This window comes from Varroa destructor, unplaced genomic scaffold (assembly GCF_002443255.2).
Source record: "Varroa destructor unplaced genomic scaffold, Vdes_3.0 BEIS01000003.1, whole genome shotgun sequence".
In the NCBI taxonomy this organism is placed as follows: domain Eukaryota; kingdom Metazoa; phylum Arthropoda; class Arachnida; order Mesostigmata; family Varroidae; genus Varroa; species Varroa destructor.
The window spans coordinates 20327347-20340623 of record NW_019211456.1 but is presented as its reverse complement, the minus strand read 5'-3'; the positions used below and the strand labels follow the sequence as shown (position 1 = coordinate 20340623).

Genomic DNA, 13277 nt, shown 5'->3' with positions numbered 1-13277 from the left:
TGACTCTCTCTTCTTTGCCAGTTGTTATTGTTATTGTTGAAGCAACGTTAACTGAGTCATGGGGTTAGTTGATGTTGTTTGTACGACTCGTGCTGCCGCGGCTGCTTAACTGGATCACTGGTTGGTTGTTGTCGTTGGTTGATGGTGAGTCCTGCTGATACTGCTGCTGTTAGAAACGAAGGTGTCCGGGCATGATAGATTCTATTGGATATCAGAAAAAAATTATTTTGCTGGGCTGCCGCCAGTGTCAATGGCACGGAACCGACTCCGATAGGGCGCTGGAGATCTAACAATGTTCATAGTGAATCCGTTCATGGTCTAAATTTCGAGTGAAGCAAGATCGTAGCAAATAAAATAACCTCTCTATTCAAAGGAAAGCTAGCCTCGAATACAGAAAGAAAAGTGCGAGAAAAAGCGAGTTGTTACTGTTTCTATAATGGAGCTATGAACATAACCATTATATCATTGCAAATTCCGTAGGTGGTTCGCATACACGTCTATTATCGACGAGCAACTATCCCCAAGCAGGCTCACTTCTTATTTCCCGTTCGTGTTCAATATGCAATGGATGGGTACTAATTCGCTTGGGTGCTTGAGAGCGAATCTCATCGGTATGTGGCTGCCTGTTGGCAGTATGATTGCTTGTATGATTGGATAATTACTTGCCTGTGAATGTAAGTTTCAACGGGTAACCAGTTATTCAAAGAGTGAGTTTGGTGTTCACCTCTATCAGCACTAGCGATGGAAAACAGTAATCTGTGCGTTCGTGATTGGACGAGATGAAGAGGTAGATCAAAACAAGGATCGATGGACAAAGAGAAAAACAACAATATACAACAACACACGTATCTAGCTGTCTAGCTTGTTTTTCTGCTTACGTGCGTCGTGCAAGCTGACGTTATACCTACTAGTCATAGGTGAGGGCGAAACGCACAGTACGCAGCTTCCTAACTGTATCGAGGCTTTCTGAGGCTTCCTGCCGAGTTCGGAGATCAGGCGATCGTTACCATCGGACCCCGACTAAACTCAGAAAGCGAAGTTCTTTTTCATTTTTCTCTTTTAGCGTGGTTGATGGGGCTGAAGCAATATCAGCTTTCGCCGCAGCAGGCGAGCCGTCGAGGACGACTCGAAGGGCTACAACAGTAACAACAACTAATGAAAAACTGGTGACGGAATTCGCAGATACAAAGCAACAGAAATCGTCGTCGTCGATATTACTGGCGTAGCAAATTTGTCATTTTCGTAGAGTTTCTTAGAACGTACGTATGGATCAAGACAGGCATGTATACATAGGGAGAAAAGAACACCAAACGAAATTCAGTAACCTGCAAACTCGTTGAGAAAGAACGGAAGTGCAAAACCATATATCAGCTAGCTAATTTACTCTTCACCAATAGAAGTGGATGCGGAACATTATCTAACGAAGTTGGTGAAAACGGACGCTTCTACCATGAATCCTGTGAGTAGATTGCATTGCGAGGGTTACATGTGTATTGGAAACATAGCCAATATCATGCATGGTATATTATTAATCGTCCTGGTATCGCCTTGCTTAGGAGGACAAGATGCTAGTCACGGTTCAATTCCAGCGTTGAAATGGTGTTTGCTTACATCAGATAACCCAGGCAGACGACTCAGCTGGCTAAGCAGGTTGTCAAAACACGTGGTTAGAAGGAGGATGATCAAGTTTATTGTTGCTCTAAAACTTGAAACAATAAAATGAACAGATAAACTGTACTGCAGGCAACGTCTCCGACGACGGTAGAAATTATGCTGTTGCCGGAATAAACATTTCGCCGACTTTTTTGCCTATCCTATCCATTTTGATTGTCTTTTTTCTTGATCCTTAAGGGGGTTAATGTACCTCTAATTGTCTTTGCATATTGGAACATTTTTGGGAGTATTATATATAAAAGAAAAGTACGTGAAACATTACAAGATCTAAAACTAGAAATTTAGCAAGTTTGACTTGGGAAAAATTACAAGCTCTCTACAATTAATCTGATTCTATACATATTGTAATTATACACTTTGATTCATCGATGTCTTCGACGTGCAGCTAACAAACGTTACCAGTATTAATGAGCTTTAGATGTTGTTATTGAGTTTCAGTGTGCCCAGCAGGTTTGCTGTGTGCAAAACGCATAAATCTGGAATGCTAATTTGTACTTTCTGCGATCGTTTTATTTATTACTACAGTTATAACTGACTATAGCAGCACACTATGCAGTCAAGACGATTCATATTTCAAACTTATGAACATTATGTTCTTCAGTATTGTGCTGTTATAGTACAACTTGGAAAATCATATTTCAAACGAAAAAAGCATTCTCAGTATGGTATGGCCTATCAGCCTTCGCGTTCAACTAGAGCATAATTATCTTCATCATGTGTTCATTTAGCTCGACTAACTAACTGAGACCGTAAGTTTTTTGCAATATTATTGAATTTACTGCACGAAAGCACCACAGAATACCGGCGTAAAAGAATCCTAAAATTGTCAACAGTTAACTTGCACTTACTATGCAAAAGTTGCAAGACTTGTGTCTCTCAACCAACAGGATCACGTTCATATGTGTGCGTGTTGACAAAAATATCGATTCGACTATTAAAAGGCACTTTAATAGTGTTGTTTTATGCTAACGTTTTTTTGGTAATACTGGCGCACATTGATTTGTGCGACGCTCACTAACTGAATACGTAACGTGCACTAGCAATCGATAAGCTGCACCTTATTCACGATTTGCATGAATTTTTTTAGGCGTTAATCTAAATAAAGAGGGTAACAGAAAAATCAAAAGGGCCAATAGATAGAATAGTTACCTTTATCTTATATATATATCTTTATTTATTTATTATGGGTTGGCCAGAATTTGTCAGAGAACGTATATAGAGACCAATACATATCAACAGAAAGGAAAATAGACTCAGCCTAAAAATGTCCTCCATGAGGTCTGAACCGACGAATTTGTATAAAAACGTTCATCGTACTCTAGGTTTATAGAGTAGCAGTATTAGGAAGCTTATAAAAAGACAATTGCTTCGTTGGAAAAATTTCTTTAGTAGAAACCCGTTAACCGGTGAGTTAAGCCATTAATCGAAGGTTCCAACATATCCGGGCGGCATTTCACGGACCTAAGTTTCTAATTGTTATTATTGTTATTGACCAATAATTATATTCGTCCTTAAGTTTCTTGATTTCTGAGAACCGATTCTAGAACTTTCGAAGCGAAAACGTTCTTGCGTGACTGAAAGAAGTTATTTCAATGAAAGCACAAGCTTTTGTCGTTTGGTTAAACGCACTTCGAGAATGAAGTCAGACTCAATTATTTTGGCCAGAAAAAACTTTTTGGTTTTACCATTAGAGTTTGCAAAGTGTCAGCAGATTCGAAAAGTTCAGCTTGTTACCAATAAGCAAATAAACGACAATTAATTGAAGTGTATATGGAAATTGCTACTGAAGTTAATTATCAAAGAAAGGTTTCAAGTGTTTTAGATGTGATGGCTTGCAGTTTTTTGTATCATTCTTCCATAAACCCGCCAAACCACTACGATCTATTATAAATCAGCTAATACTTAGCAAGGTAGCTGAGTTGTTATTATATTTATTACCAAATTATCTAATGCACAATAAACCCAGCACTATGTACCGGCATATGGTAGGTTGAAAAAGGTTCAGCTGTGCTATTAATTTAACTAATTGTGAACTTTTTCTATAAGTTCAAAATAGGCATCTGAAATTAATTATAATAGACACAGATATTGGATTCTTTGCGAGCCCAGAGGCTTTTTTAGCCCAATGCTTTGCTCTACCTACAACGTTTATGTTGTAGGCATATTGCTTACCTATAACGACAATTTTACAATTTGCTTATCTATGCTACCTCAGCAGGACAAGCATACATTCAACAATCGGTGGCCGATGATGCGGCCGCACCTCATTAAGCTTCTTCGCCAGCAGGACATTTCACATCCAGACTGGCAGGGTTTATTCTGGTAAGTGGTCGAAACGAGGAATATGGCGTCGTTTAATGCGTTACATAGGTAATAGGGTCTACGTGTGTAACGAAATAAAAAAATGTCGAAGTGCGTTAAAAATAAAAGCACTTTGCTATATTTTTGTGTTTTAGGATAACTTTGCTTGATAGGGATTTTTCGTAGTATGCATGTTTATAGTGTGATTTTTGTTTGAAAAAAAAACGTAACTTAGAAGGATAAATATTTAAGATTACTTGATTTCACTTCATTTCTATAGGGATATCCATTCAGTATGCTTGTGGGACGACAAGGGCACCGTACAGTTATATTCCGCTTTAAAGAGCGATATCACAGAGTATATAGCCGACTCACAAAAGGTTTGTATGAAGATCAAGAAAAGCATCTGATAATCAAAATCCAGTAGTGAAATGTCCCTTTGTTTAATAAAATATCCGAGTTGATCACAGCAATCCGTATACATGACATTTCGTCTCAGTATGTGTATCTTATCATAATAACTATCTACGGCTACAGAAGAACCTTAATGAATGTTCTCACGTTGAGCAAATTATTACTTCATTGATAACGAATTGAGAAGTTTGGCTATATTTCTACAGTATTTATACTTGTTTGTCGCTATGATTTTCAGCGGGTACTCGAGAACCAAGAAGATCACGCTCTATTAAAGGCTTACATTCGAGAATGGCGACGATTTTTTGCCCAGTGCGGATATCTGCCGCTACCATTTTCGCAGTGTGATGCTATAGCGCGCCAGAAACTTCAACAATATGGGCTTCAAGTGTCAAACGCTTCCAGTAAACGGGGTGAATAACGTACACCAATAAGGCCATGTACACATTCACTCGAAAGCTTAAATTATGTTCCAATCGCATTACTATTATTATTATTACTACTGACAAAACTGTAAACATGACTTTAAAATTTGTAGGTTTTTAATCTACTACGGCCCTTTCGAAAACCATGTTTAGTCATTAACAGAAAACTAAGTCTTCTTATTAATCTGATTTTTTTTTCTTCAATGATTAGTTGCTTCGAGCAATCAGAGTGAAGTTCGCCAGATGATGTTAGTTTCATGGAATGAGTGCATCTTTCAAAATATTCGCACACGTCTTCAAAGTGCTGCCCTAAAACTCATTGAGGCTGAACGTAACGGAGAGGCGTTCGATACGCAACTTGTCATTGGTGTCCGTGAAAGCTACGTGAATCTCACGGCTGATCCGGATGCTCCACTCGAGGTGAGTTTTGGTGGGCTGTATTAATCGTTAATTTGGTATCATCACAAAAGTTTGAGGAAGTCTTTCGTGCACTATTTACCCACATTCATCAGTACTCTTTCCTTACCTATGAAAAAAATCCACTTACCAGGCCTGTAGGCTAATAATTCACATATAGCTTCTATCTTAGAGACTAAAACGAGTCAATATTAATCCTGTGCTTATTGATCCTAAATCGTTGACATCACAGGTATACCGAACGTACTTTGAAGAGCCCTATCTGACTGCAACGACCGAGTTCTACATGGTGAAGGCACAGGCTTTCCTCCAAGACAACGGAGTTCACGCGTACATGCGGTACGCTGAACAAAAACTCAAAGAAGAGGAGGCCCGAGGCGCGAGATATCTAGAGACAAGCGCTGACTCTGCTTACAAACTTCGTAAATGCCTTGTAGATGAGCTTATCATAAAATATATGGATGTTATTCTTGCAGAATGTCCAGGTAAGCAACTGCTTCGCCCAAAGGTAAAGGCCAGTAAGGGCTTCAGTCTTCACTAATGTATGAAATTCACTTGCCATCAGCTTAGATCATCTTTGGTGTTACTCTTTCTTGCTACTGGAGTGCATAGGAATAGACATTGTATAGACATATGTACCTACTCAATAGGTAATACACCTGCATCGAATCATTTGTATCACCACACTTGTTTCCAACTGCGCTGTTCCACAGCTTTAATTCGTGCGAACGACACGGAGAAATTAGCACTCATGTTCAAGCTGATGGATTATATCGGACAAGTTCAAGAGGAAGACCCGGAACGTGGCAACCAGATAAAAAGTCCCGACACCAGCTCTGAAGATGACGCTTCGCCTGGCATTGTACAGATGCTTGCTCACATGCACGAGTTCATAGTGCAACAGGGTTTAGCCGACATGCGCGCCAATGCGGATACAATTACGCAAGATTGTGAGAAATACGTGGAGGCGCTACTTGAGCTGTTCAATCGATTCTCGAATCTCGTTGAGGAGGCCGCGAACAATGATCCGCGGTTTTTGTCAACGCGAGATAAAGCTTTTGAAGAAATCGTCAATAATTGCAGGTTCGTTTAGATCTGCCTTGAGGTTGCATAGGATTAGAAGACAGAGGTGTAATTTCTTGTGCTTGTCATTAATAATAATTTTGGACTAAAACAGGCGTGTTATTTCGCCTCTTAATTCTAATGAAGGCCTGATAGACAGACCAGAAAAGTTATAGACAGATCATATGAACATATAACAGTACTGGTAAAGAAAACGTATTTGAAAATCGAATTGCTTAGGCGTTTGTGAAACGCGCAGTTGAATTTAACTTTATTTATTAAACCGACCAAAATAAATTTCGCGTTTTTTATTTTATGTATCGCTATAGCATCTTCACAATCCATATGCCCCAGGGAATACAACAAGGTAACCGTTCGAAAGTGGGCAAGACGTCTCCCGAGTCACGCTGTCCTGAGCTTCTTGCGAACTACAGCGATATGCTGCTTCGGCGAACAGCGTTATCAAAGCGTCTGACTAGCGAAGAAATCGATAACAAGCTGGCAGATGTTCTCACGCTTCTACGCTATGTTAAGAACAAGGATGTCTTTATGCGATATCACAAGTATCACCTCACAAGACGGCTCATCCTCGACATCTCAGCCGATAATGAAAAAGAAGAGAACATGGTAAATATTATGGCACAGGAAGCAGGCCTTTTCAGGACACAAATTGCTGAGCGAATTTAATCAGCTTGTTTTTGCTTACAATTCCGCATAGCTGGTAGCACTTTAAGCATAATATGCGTAATTTGAGGGATACGTCATCAATAGTACAAGGCAATTACATAAACATGCGTCACTAATGTCCACTGTGACACAGCTTTTTAATGTTTTCTGACGTTTGGTTTACCGTTAGGTGGAAGACCTTCGAAACGTGGGAATGCCTGCCGACTATATCAATAATATGCTCCGCATGTTCCAAGACATCAAGTTAAGTCAGGACTTGAACCAAGAGTTTAAGGAGTTTAAGGAAGGACCCGCTGTGGGCGCAGTGGCCTCGGGCAGAGGTATCACAGATGTTGTCAATATCAAAATTCTGAATGTTGGGAGCTGGGTGAGGAGCACTGATATTGTACCCGTGTCTTTGCCCATCGAACTTGAGGACCTTATTCCAGAGGTAATTCTCTCGGTATGCCTAATTGCTAAACTAAACTGTACAGCTTTTGGGTGCTTTAGTAATATAACTATAATTCCTATTTATTTATTGTGTAAAACCCTGTTCTTCGAATGCTTGTGTTGTAAGTATTATTAGTCGTGTTGTGTTTATCATTACAAAGGTTTATATGACTGAGTACACTATTTATAGATAAATTTATATTTTTCACGGGCCTTATATTTGGAAAGAGTGTTTAGTATTTAATACAGTGAGGTAATTAACTTTTGAATTTGATAAGAAAGCATAACTCAAGCTATTGGTATTTAGGTAATTCTTTTGTTTATGTTTTACTCTATAATATTGATCTTATAGGTGGAAGATTTCTACAAGCAAAAGCATGGGGGCCGTAAACTTCAGTGGCACCACCATATGGCAAACGGGACGGTTACTTTCTCGAATCGGGTTGGTAAATTCGATCTTGAGATCACAACGCTACAAATGGCCGTGCTCTTCGCATGGAATCAGCGGCCACTTGTAAGTTCTGCACACATATACACATACACACATATATATATAAATGACTTATCATTGCACTTAAATGATGAAACACTAATTGTTCGGCATTTCGTTGATTGACTTTAGGACAAAATCTCGTTTGAAGGCCTGCGGCTGGCGACAGAATTGCCAGATTCTGAGCTTCGCCGCACTCTGCATTGTCTAGTGTGTTTTCCCAAACTAAAAAAACAACTGCTTTGCTGTGATCTACCTGATCTTAAGACACCTAAGGATTTCAACGATTCAACGAACTTCTGGGTTAACCAAGAGTTCTGCCTAATGTTAGTACCGCTGGAACCAATGTTGCTGTGAAATAATGAAAATTCGGATGAAAAACATATTACAAAACGAAATGGATATGAAAAACGTTACTTTTTTCCATTTTTTGCATTGCCCTTGAAATTAAGAATTTTATCAAATATATTGTTTTATATAGAATGCGGTAATTGATTTCGGTGGTTATAATAATCTCTAACATGAACCACCTAGAATGATACTCAAAAGCAGCAGTTCATTAAAGACTGCAAAATGAGAAAACTAAGAGACAGTTACTGATAACAAGTCAGTGGTACTTACACTTGAGTTTTATGTGTGGTATGTGCGCATAACTTGTTTATCTAACCACGATTACAGAAAAAATGGCAAAGTACAGAAACGTGGTCGGGTGAACTTAATTGGTCGTCTACAGCTGGCCAGTGAAAAGGCTGCTGAGGAAAACCATCAAGAGATTGCCGTACTTAGAGAGCTACGTACCGAGGTGTGTGTATTGGCAAGTTCTCCTTTCTATGTTAATATACGTTAGTGAGCTTAGTTTATAAAAGACGCCTGAAACCTTTGTCGAATCTCAGGCTTAACTGGATGCGTTTGAGAAAAGTCAACAGGATCCCATTTTTGAGAGGAAATGGGGATGTGATATAATTTAGGACTAACACAAAGCTTGACGATACTAAAGCTGGAATACAACTGCATGCAGCCGGCTACTTTTTATACCATTTTCAAGGAGCCATAGCAGTATATTACCTCAGTATTTGTTTACTATTCCATTTTACTTATTGGTTCTTTCAACCTACTTCTACAGGAGGGCATTATGAAGATAATGAAGATGCGAAAACGCATCTCATATGCGCAACTTCAAACGGAGTTAGTTGAAATTCTGAAGGGGCAATTCGCCCCGTCTCGCAAGTTGATCAAGGAATGTATCGAGAAGCTAATAAACAACAACCACGTGCAACGCAGCGATCTCGACCTTAATGAATATATTTATGTTGCCTAGAAAAACGTGGAAAGACGAAACGAAGAAGTTGTTGTCCGGACCACTGGCGGTAGTTTACGAATCATATAGAAATAAATATAACCCCACTGAGTTAGGCAAAGATTAGAAGAAGCATTGTAAAAAAAAAATACAGACAAGTGCTTAAAGAAACTTTATGACAAAAGTGCCACAGCAAAAATGAAGGTTACAAACACTCTGTTTTAATCTCAGTACCCCTGCTCGGGTGACTAGATGTGTGCGAATATGGTGAGCAGAATTCGGGCGAAACATCTTGCCTAGCATTGGAAGATAAGTGAACTTTTTTAAGTTATTTAATAACAGTTCTTATCCTAGCAGCTGATCAGTAACAATACAGCTAACCTAGTTATATCTGTGAGAAACAAAACAATACTTTAATTTTGAAGTTTATATATATATATATATATATATGAGTGCTGTCTCAGGGCTAACTTCAAGAAGATGACTTTGAAAAAAAACCTATATTGAGGAGTCATAGTTCATATAACAAATAAATAATAATATTAGTAACAGAAACGTAATATTAGACTCCAGTCTGTCGTTGTGATACCTAACTCAACTAGAAAGCAGTCATTTATAATAGTCGACGATTAACACATTCTCTAGCTACGCAAAAAACTATTTGGAGTTATCTGCCTGTTTTATTTGTTGCTTTTTATAAGTGGAAGTTTCTTATGTCTATACATCTATCGACATGTGCTCTGTCATTAGCCAAAAAAAAAAAAGGAACAAGATGAGAAGCTAATTGCCGGGTTAAAAGATCAATCTATTTTCTAAGGAAACAGAAATGTTGAATCAGATACTTGTGTTCTTTGTTTTATTTGTTAATAAATAAGCAGATGGCATTTTTCGTAGTGATCTAATTCTATATGTTATGAACTACACAATTGAGACGAACGATGCTAAATGAAATGACAATAATAAGTGAGCGCAATAGTGAACTTACAGCTTACGGAAAACGGCACGACAAAACGGTTGCCAACATACGCCCTCAAAAGTTCGTAACTTATAACTTTCCTAGTTCTAGAAAAAAAAGTTCGTTTGTACAGCAAAGCGGGTATATGTAAACTATTTCCTCATTATGTTTATTGCAAAATCGTGCCAATCAAACAGTACCCTTATAGTTTGATTGCTAAGCAAATCAAGGAAACGAAGGAAAGTAACCTGGGGAACAGGTCGCAGAAACTGCAGTTTGAAAAAGAATAAATATATTAGTGAAGTGTGAGAAAAAAAGGTACGAATCATGTCGGTGACCAACGAAAGGACAAAAATCGTGTCGTTAGTAAAATGCTTGATGATGTGGTAACTATGATGAACAATTGACTATGACATTAATCAATGCATTATACTGTATCTTAGCCAGACGCCTTATCTGTTCTGTTTCATATCTCCTTGTGGGTCTGCTGTATATATACGTCTGTCAGTTTAAGACTAAATGTGCATAAAAAACGTTTAGCTTAACACAATAAAGTTTTTGACAGATATCGTCGCGGCGGAAGAGCTTTGAAAAAACTTGGTTTCTTTATGTGCTCAAATACCGAGAGTGAATAACTATAACGTGTGCACGTTATTATTATGGCAGCGTTCAAAGAAAGAAGAGCGTAGAAAGCTCATCAGTTAAAGGCGTCAGCTAATTAGCTAGGTAGAACTGTCAGCCTTCTCAAAGGTTGCGTCTTGTATCGCACAAGGAAAACGCAGCTGCTTGCCGCGAACAGGTTACAAACACTGACTTTCTATAGTCAAGAAATATGTTCGGATTTTTTTAATGAAGATTTTCTGTTTCACTGGATTTCTTACTAAAAATCCAAACCAGGAGTTATTTTTATCAATCCTTGCAGCAAAAAGGCAGCTGAATAATCCTTATTTTATGAATCATCCATGCCCTTGTTGTTCGAATAACACTTTACAAATGTGAAATTTATACGGTTTTATTCTCCAATATACCAATCTTATTTTTTAGCGATAACCGCGCATCTGCCTGGCGAATATTAAATCCGGTCGGCATATTGTGAACCAGGGCTCATCTAGAACTTTGATTCAAGCAACTTCACCGTAATCCTGTCAAGCTCAAAACAAGATGACATGCCAGTGAGTACAACCTCTATCGATATGAAATCGTAAATCATTTCCGAAACAAAACAGGTACTAGGGCTGAAAAAAGAGTACCGTACATACATGCTATATGTTCATCATTTACTGATCATAACATTGAGTAGTAATTATACGACTGTGACCAGACTTAGAACAGACAGAACAATATGGGCAACAATCCATGTAAGGGCGAATCAAAAAAGTCAATGCGCACTATACATTACAAAGAGACCTTTCGAACTAGAACTTGCTTTTTCTAATCGATGTTTTAATCTAAATGTTGAGTCATAGAGGCTCATAGAATTTGAAGAAAACATTGTACAGTTCTGAAAATAATTTGTCGAGGCTCTTGGTTAGGTGGCCGCGATATTGTAATCGCGCAGTAAATTTTCGAGTAAATGATTTGTTGCTAGAAAGTTCTGTGCTAAACTATGAATTAGAAAAAATGGAACGCAATCGGGTACACCAATGCATTCAACGCGGACGTGTGCAGATTTAAAGGAAAACGAAAGGAAGAGCCTTCGATGGCCCATGTCCATTGAAATATTTTTATTGCCAACGATTTGTTCGCTCGTCGAATACATAGATTTACATACAAGTGAGATATTAGAAAACAAGACGAATGCATATTACTATTATTATGAACAATGAGCTCTGAGAACAGCGTGCCGCAGGTGAAAGACATACAATCTCAAGCCCCACTACGCACGACAAATACGAAAATGTGTAAAAAATGCGGTATCAAACGAGGGCAACAGAGCTGTTTCCATTACAATAGCTACAAAACTAAAGACCTAAATGAATGGAAGATGATTGATAGATAGGATTGCATAGGAATAAGGAGAAGCTGGACGAGATCGACTTACCATTCGCTTACTATTTTCTGCTCCAGTTTAATCGACAGCTGCAGTGGCGGCGTGAGTAACGCGTTTTCCTATCAATTCTGACGCAGTAAACGTGAATATCATACTCCGTACCACTCAGTCCATAAATGTTCATTGGAGCCAATGCAAACGAGAATCTTGTTAAATAGAAGAGACGCAAAGACATGTAAATTTACAAACATCATACATATATATAGTATCAATAATTGCGTACATACAAATACACACCTATGATAATTATATTATATATATATAGCAGTTGACGATGCAATCCCACCATCCGTGTACCATATTTTGTAAAATACCTTGTGAACTGATTGATTCAAAAATGAAACATCGCAAGTGTCGTTTCTGCTACTGGTGATGACGATGAAATATATTTATGTTTGTAATAATAGTAATAATAACAGTGGAAGTCCGATATAGTAATAATAAAGCTAAAAAACGAACGAAGGTAGAAATTCAACTTTTGCCTTTTCACTATATATTTCCGCTTGTCTCTTACTAATTGAAATATGATGTCAAATTTCGGGTCACTATCATCTAAGCAGTTTCTTTATTTAAAAAAAATGGTTAGCGATAGGCATATATATCTATCCTCACTAAAAAAATATGTTTCTTTAGCGGGTACTTTCTTAATGTTACATCCTTTATGTTTACATATGGGAAGGTTCATGCTGTTCAACATATTTCAGTAAACCCAAGCTTTTTATAAAATGTCGTAGGTAACTGCCTGTATTTAAAAAACACTTCACTTCAGTGTTTTTTAAATACAGGCAGCGGTAGGGATGGGAGCGGAACAAATATTTTTGCCATTTCACAAGCATCCATCAGTCTTTTAGCTGAAAAATGCAAGCATATAGACACAATGATTTGTACCATAGATCTTCTAGTTCAAATATACAACAACAAAATAAAACCTGATTCAGGGAATCATATGATACTTGTTGATTTATGATGAAGTTGATTAGTTGTTTATTTATAACATATATATGAACATTTATTTATATCATAAAACTATATTATAAAGTGTACATTAAGTTTTGTATGACTTTCTTAGATGTTAC

At 37.9% G+C, this 13277-nt stretch overlaps 1 protein-coding gene across 6 annotated transcripts; it reads left to right on the top strand.

The window, feature by feature from the left end:
* Positions 1-12: 12 nt before the first annotated feature.
* Cul5 (cullin 5) lies at positions 13-12676 on the top strand. 6 transcript variants are annotated; one of them, XR_015325473.1, is made up of 14 exons: positions 1319-1459; positions 3890-3996; positions 4256-4355; positions 4628-4802; positions 5026-5234; positions 5464-5716; positions 5945-6314; positions 6623-6920; positions 7150-7410; positions 7762-7923; positions 8032-8225; positions 8578-8701; positions 9023-11323; positions 12219-12676. XR_015325473.1 is itself a non-coding variant. In XM_086985856.1 (13 exons), exons 1-13 carry the CDS (start codon positions 142-144, stop codon positions 9215-9217), a joined length of 2448 nt encoding a protein of 815 aa, XP_086841982.1. In that variant the 5' UTR covers positions 13-141; the 3' UTR covers positions 9218-12676. The 6 variants fall into 6 exon arrangements, 5 of the variants coding, with proteins under 5 accessions (XP_086841982.1, XP_022652016.1, XP_022652018.1 ...); XM_086985856.1 differs by lacking the exon at positions 1319-1459 and adding an exon at positions 13-144 and having other exon boundaries at positions 3893-3996; positions 9023-12676; XM_022796281.2 differs by lacking the exon at positions 1319-1459 and adding an exon at positions 23-144 and having other exon boundaries at positions 9023-12676.
* The last annotated feature ends 601 nt before the right edge of the window (positions 12677-13277 follow it).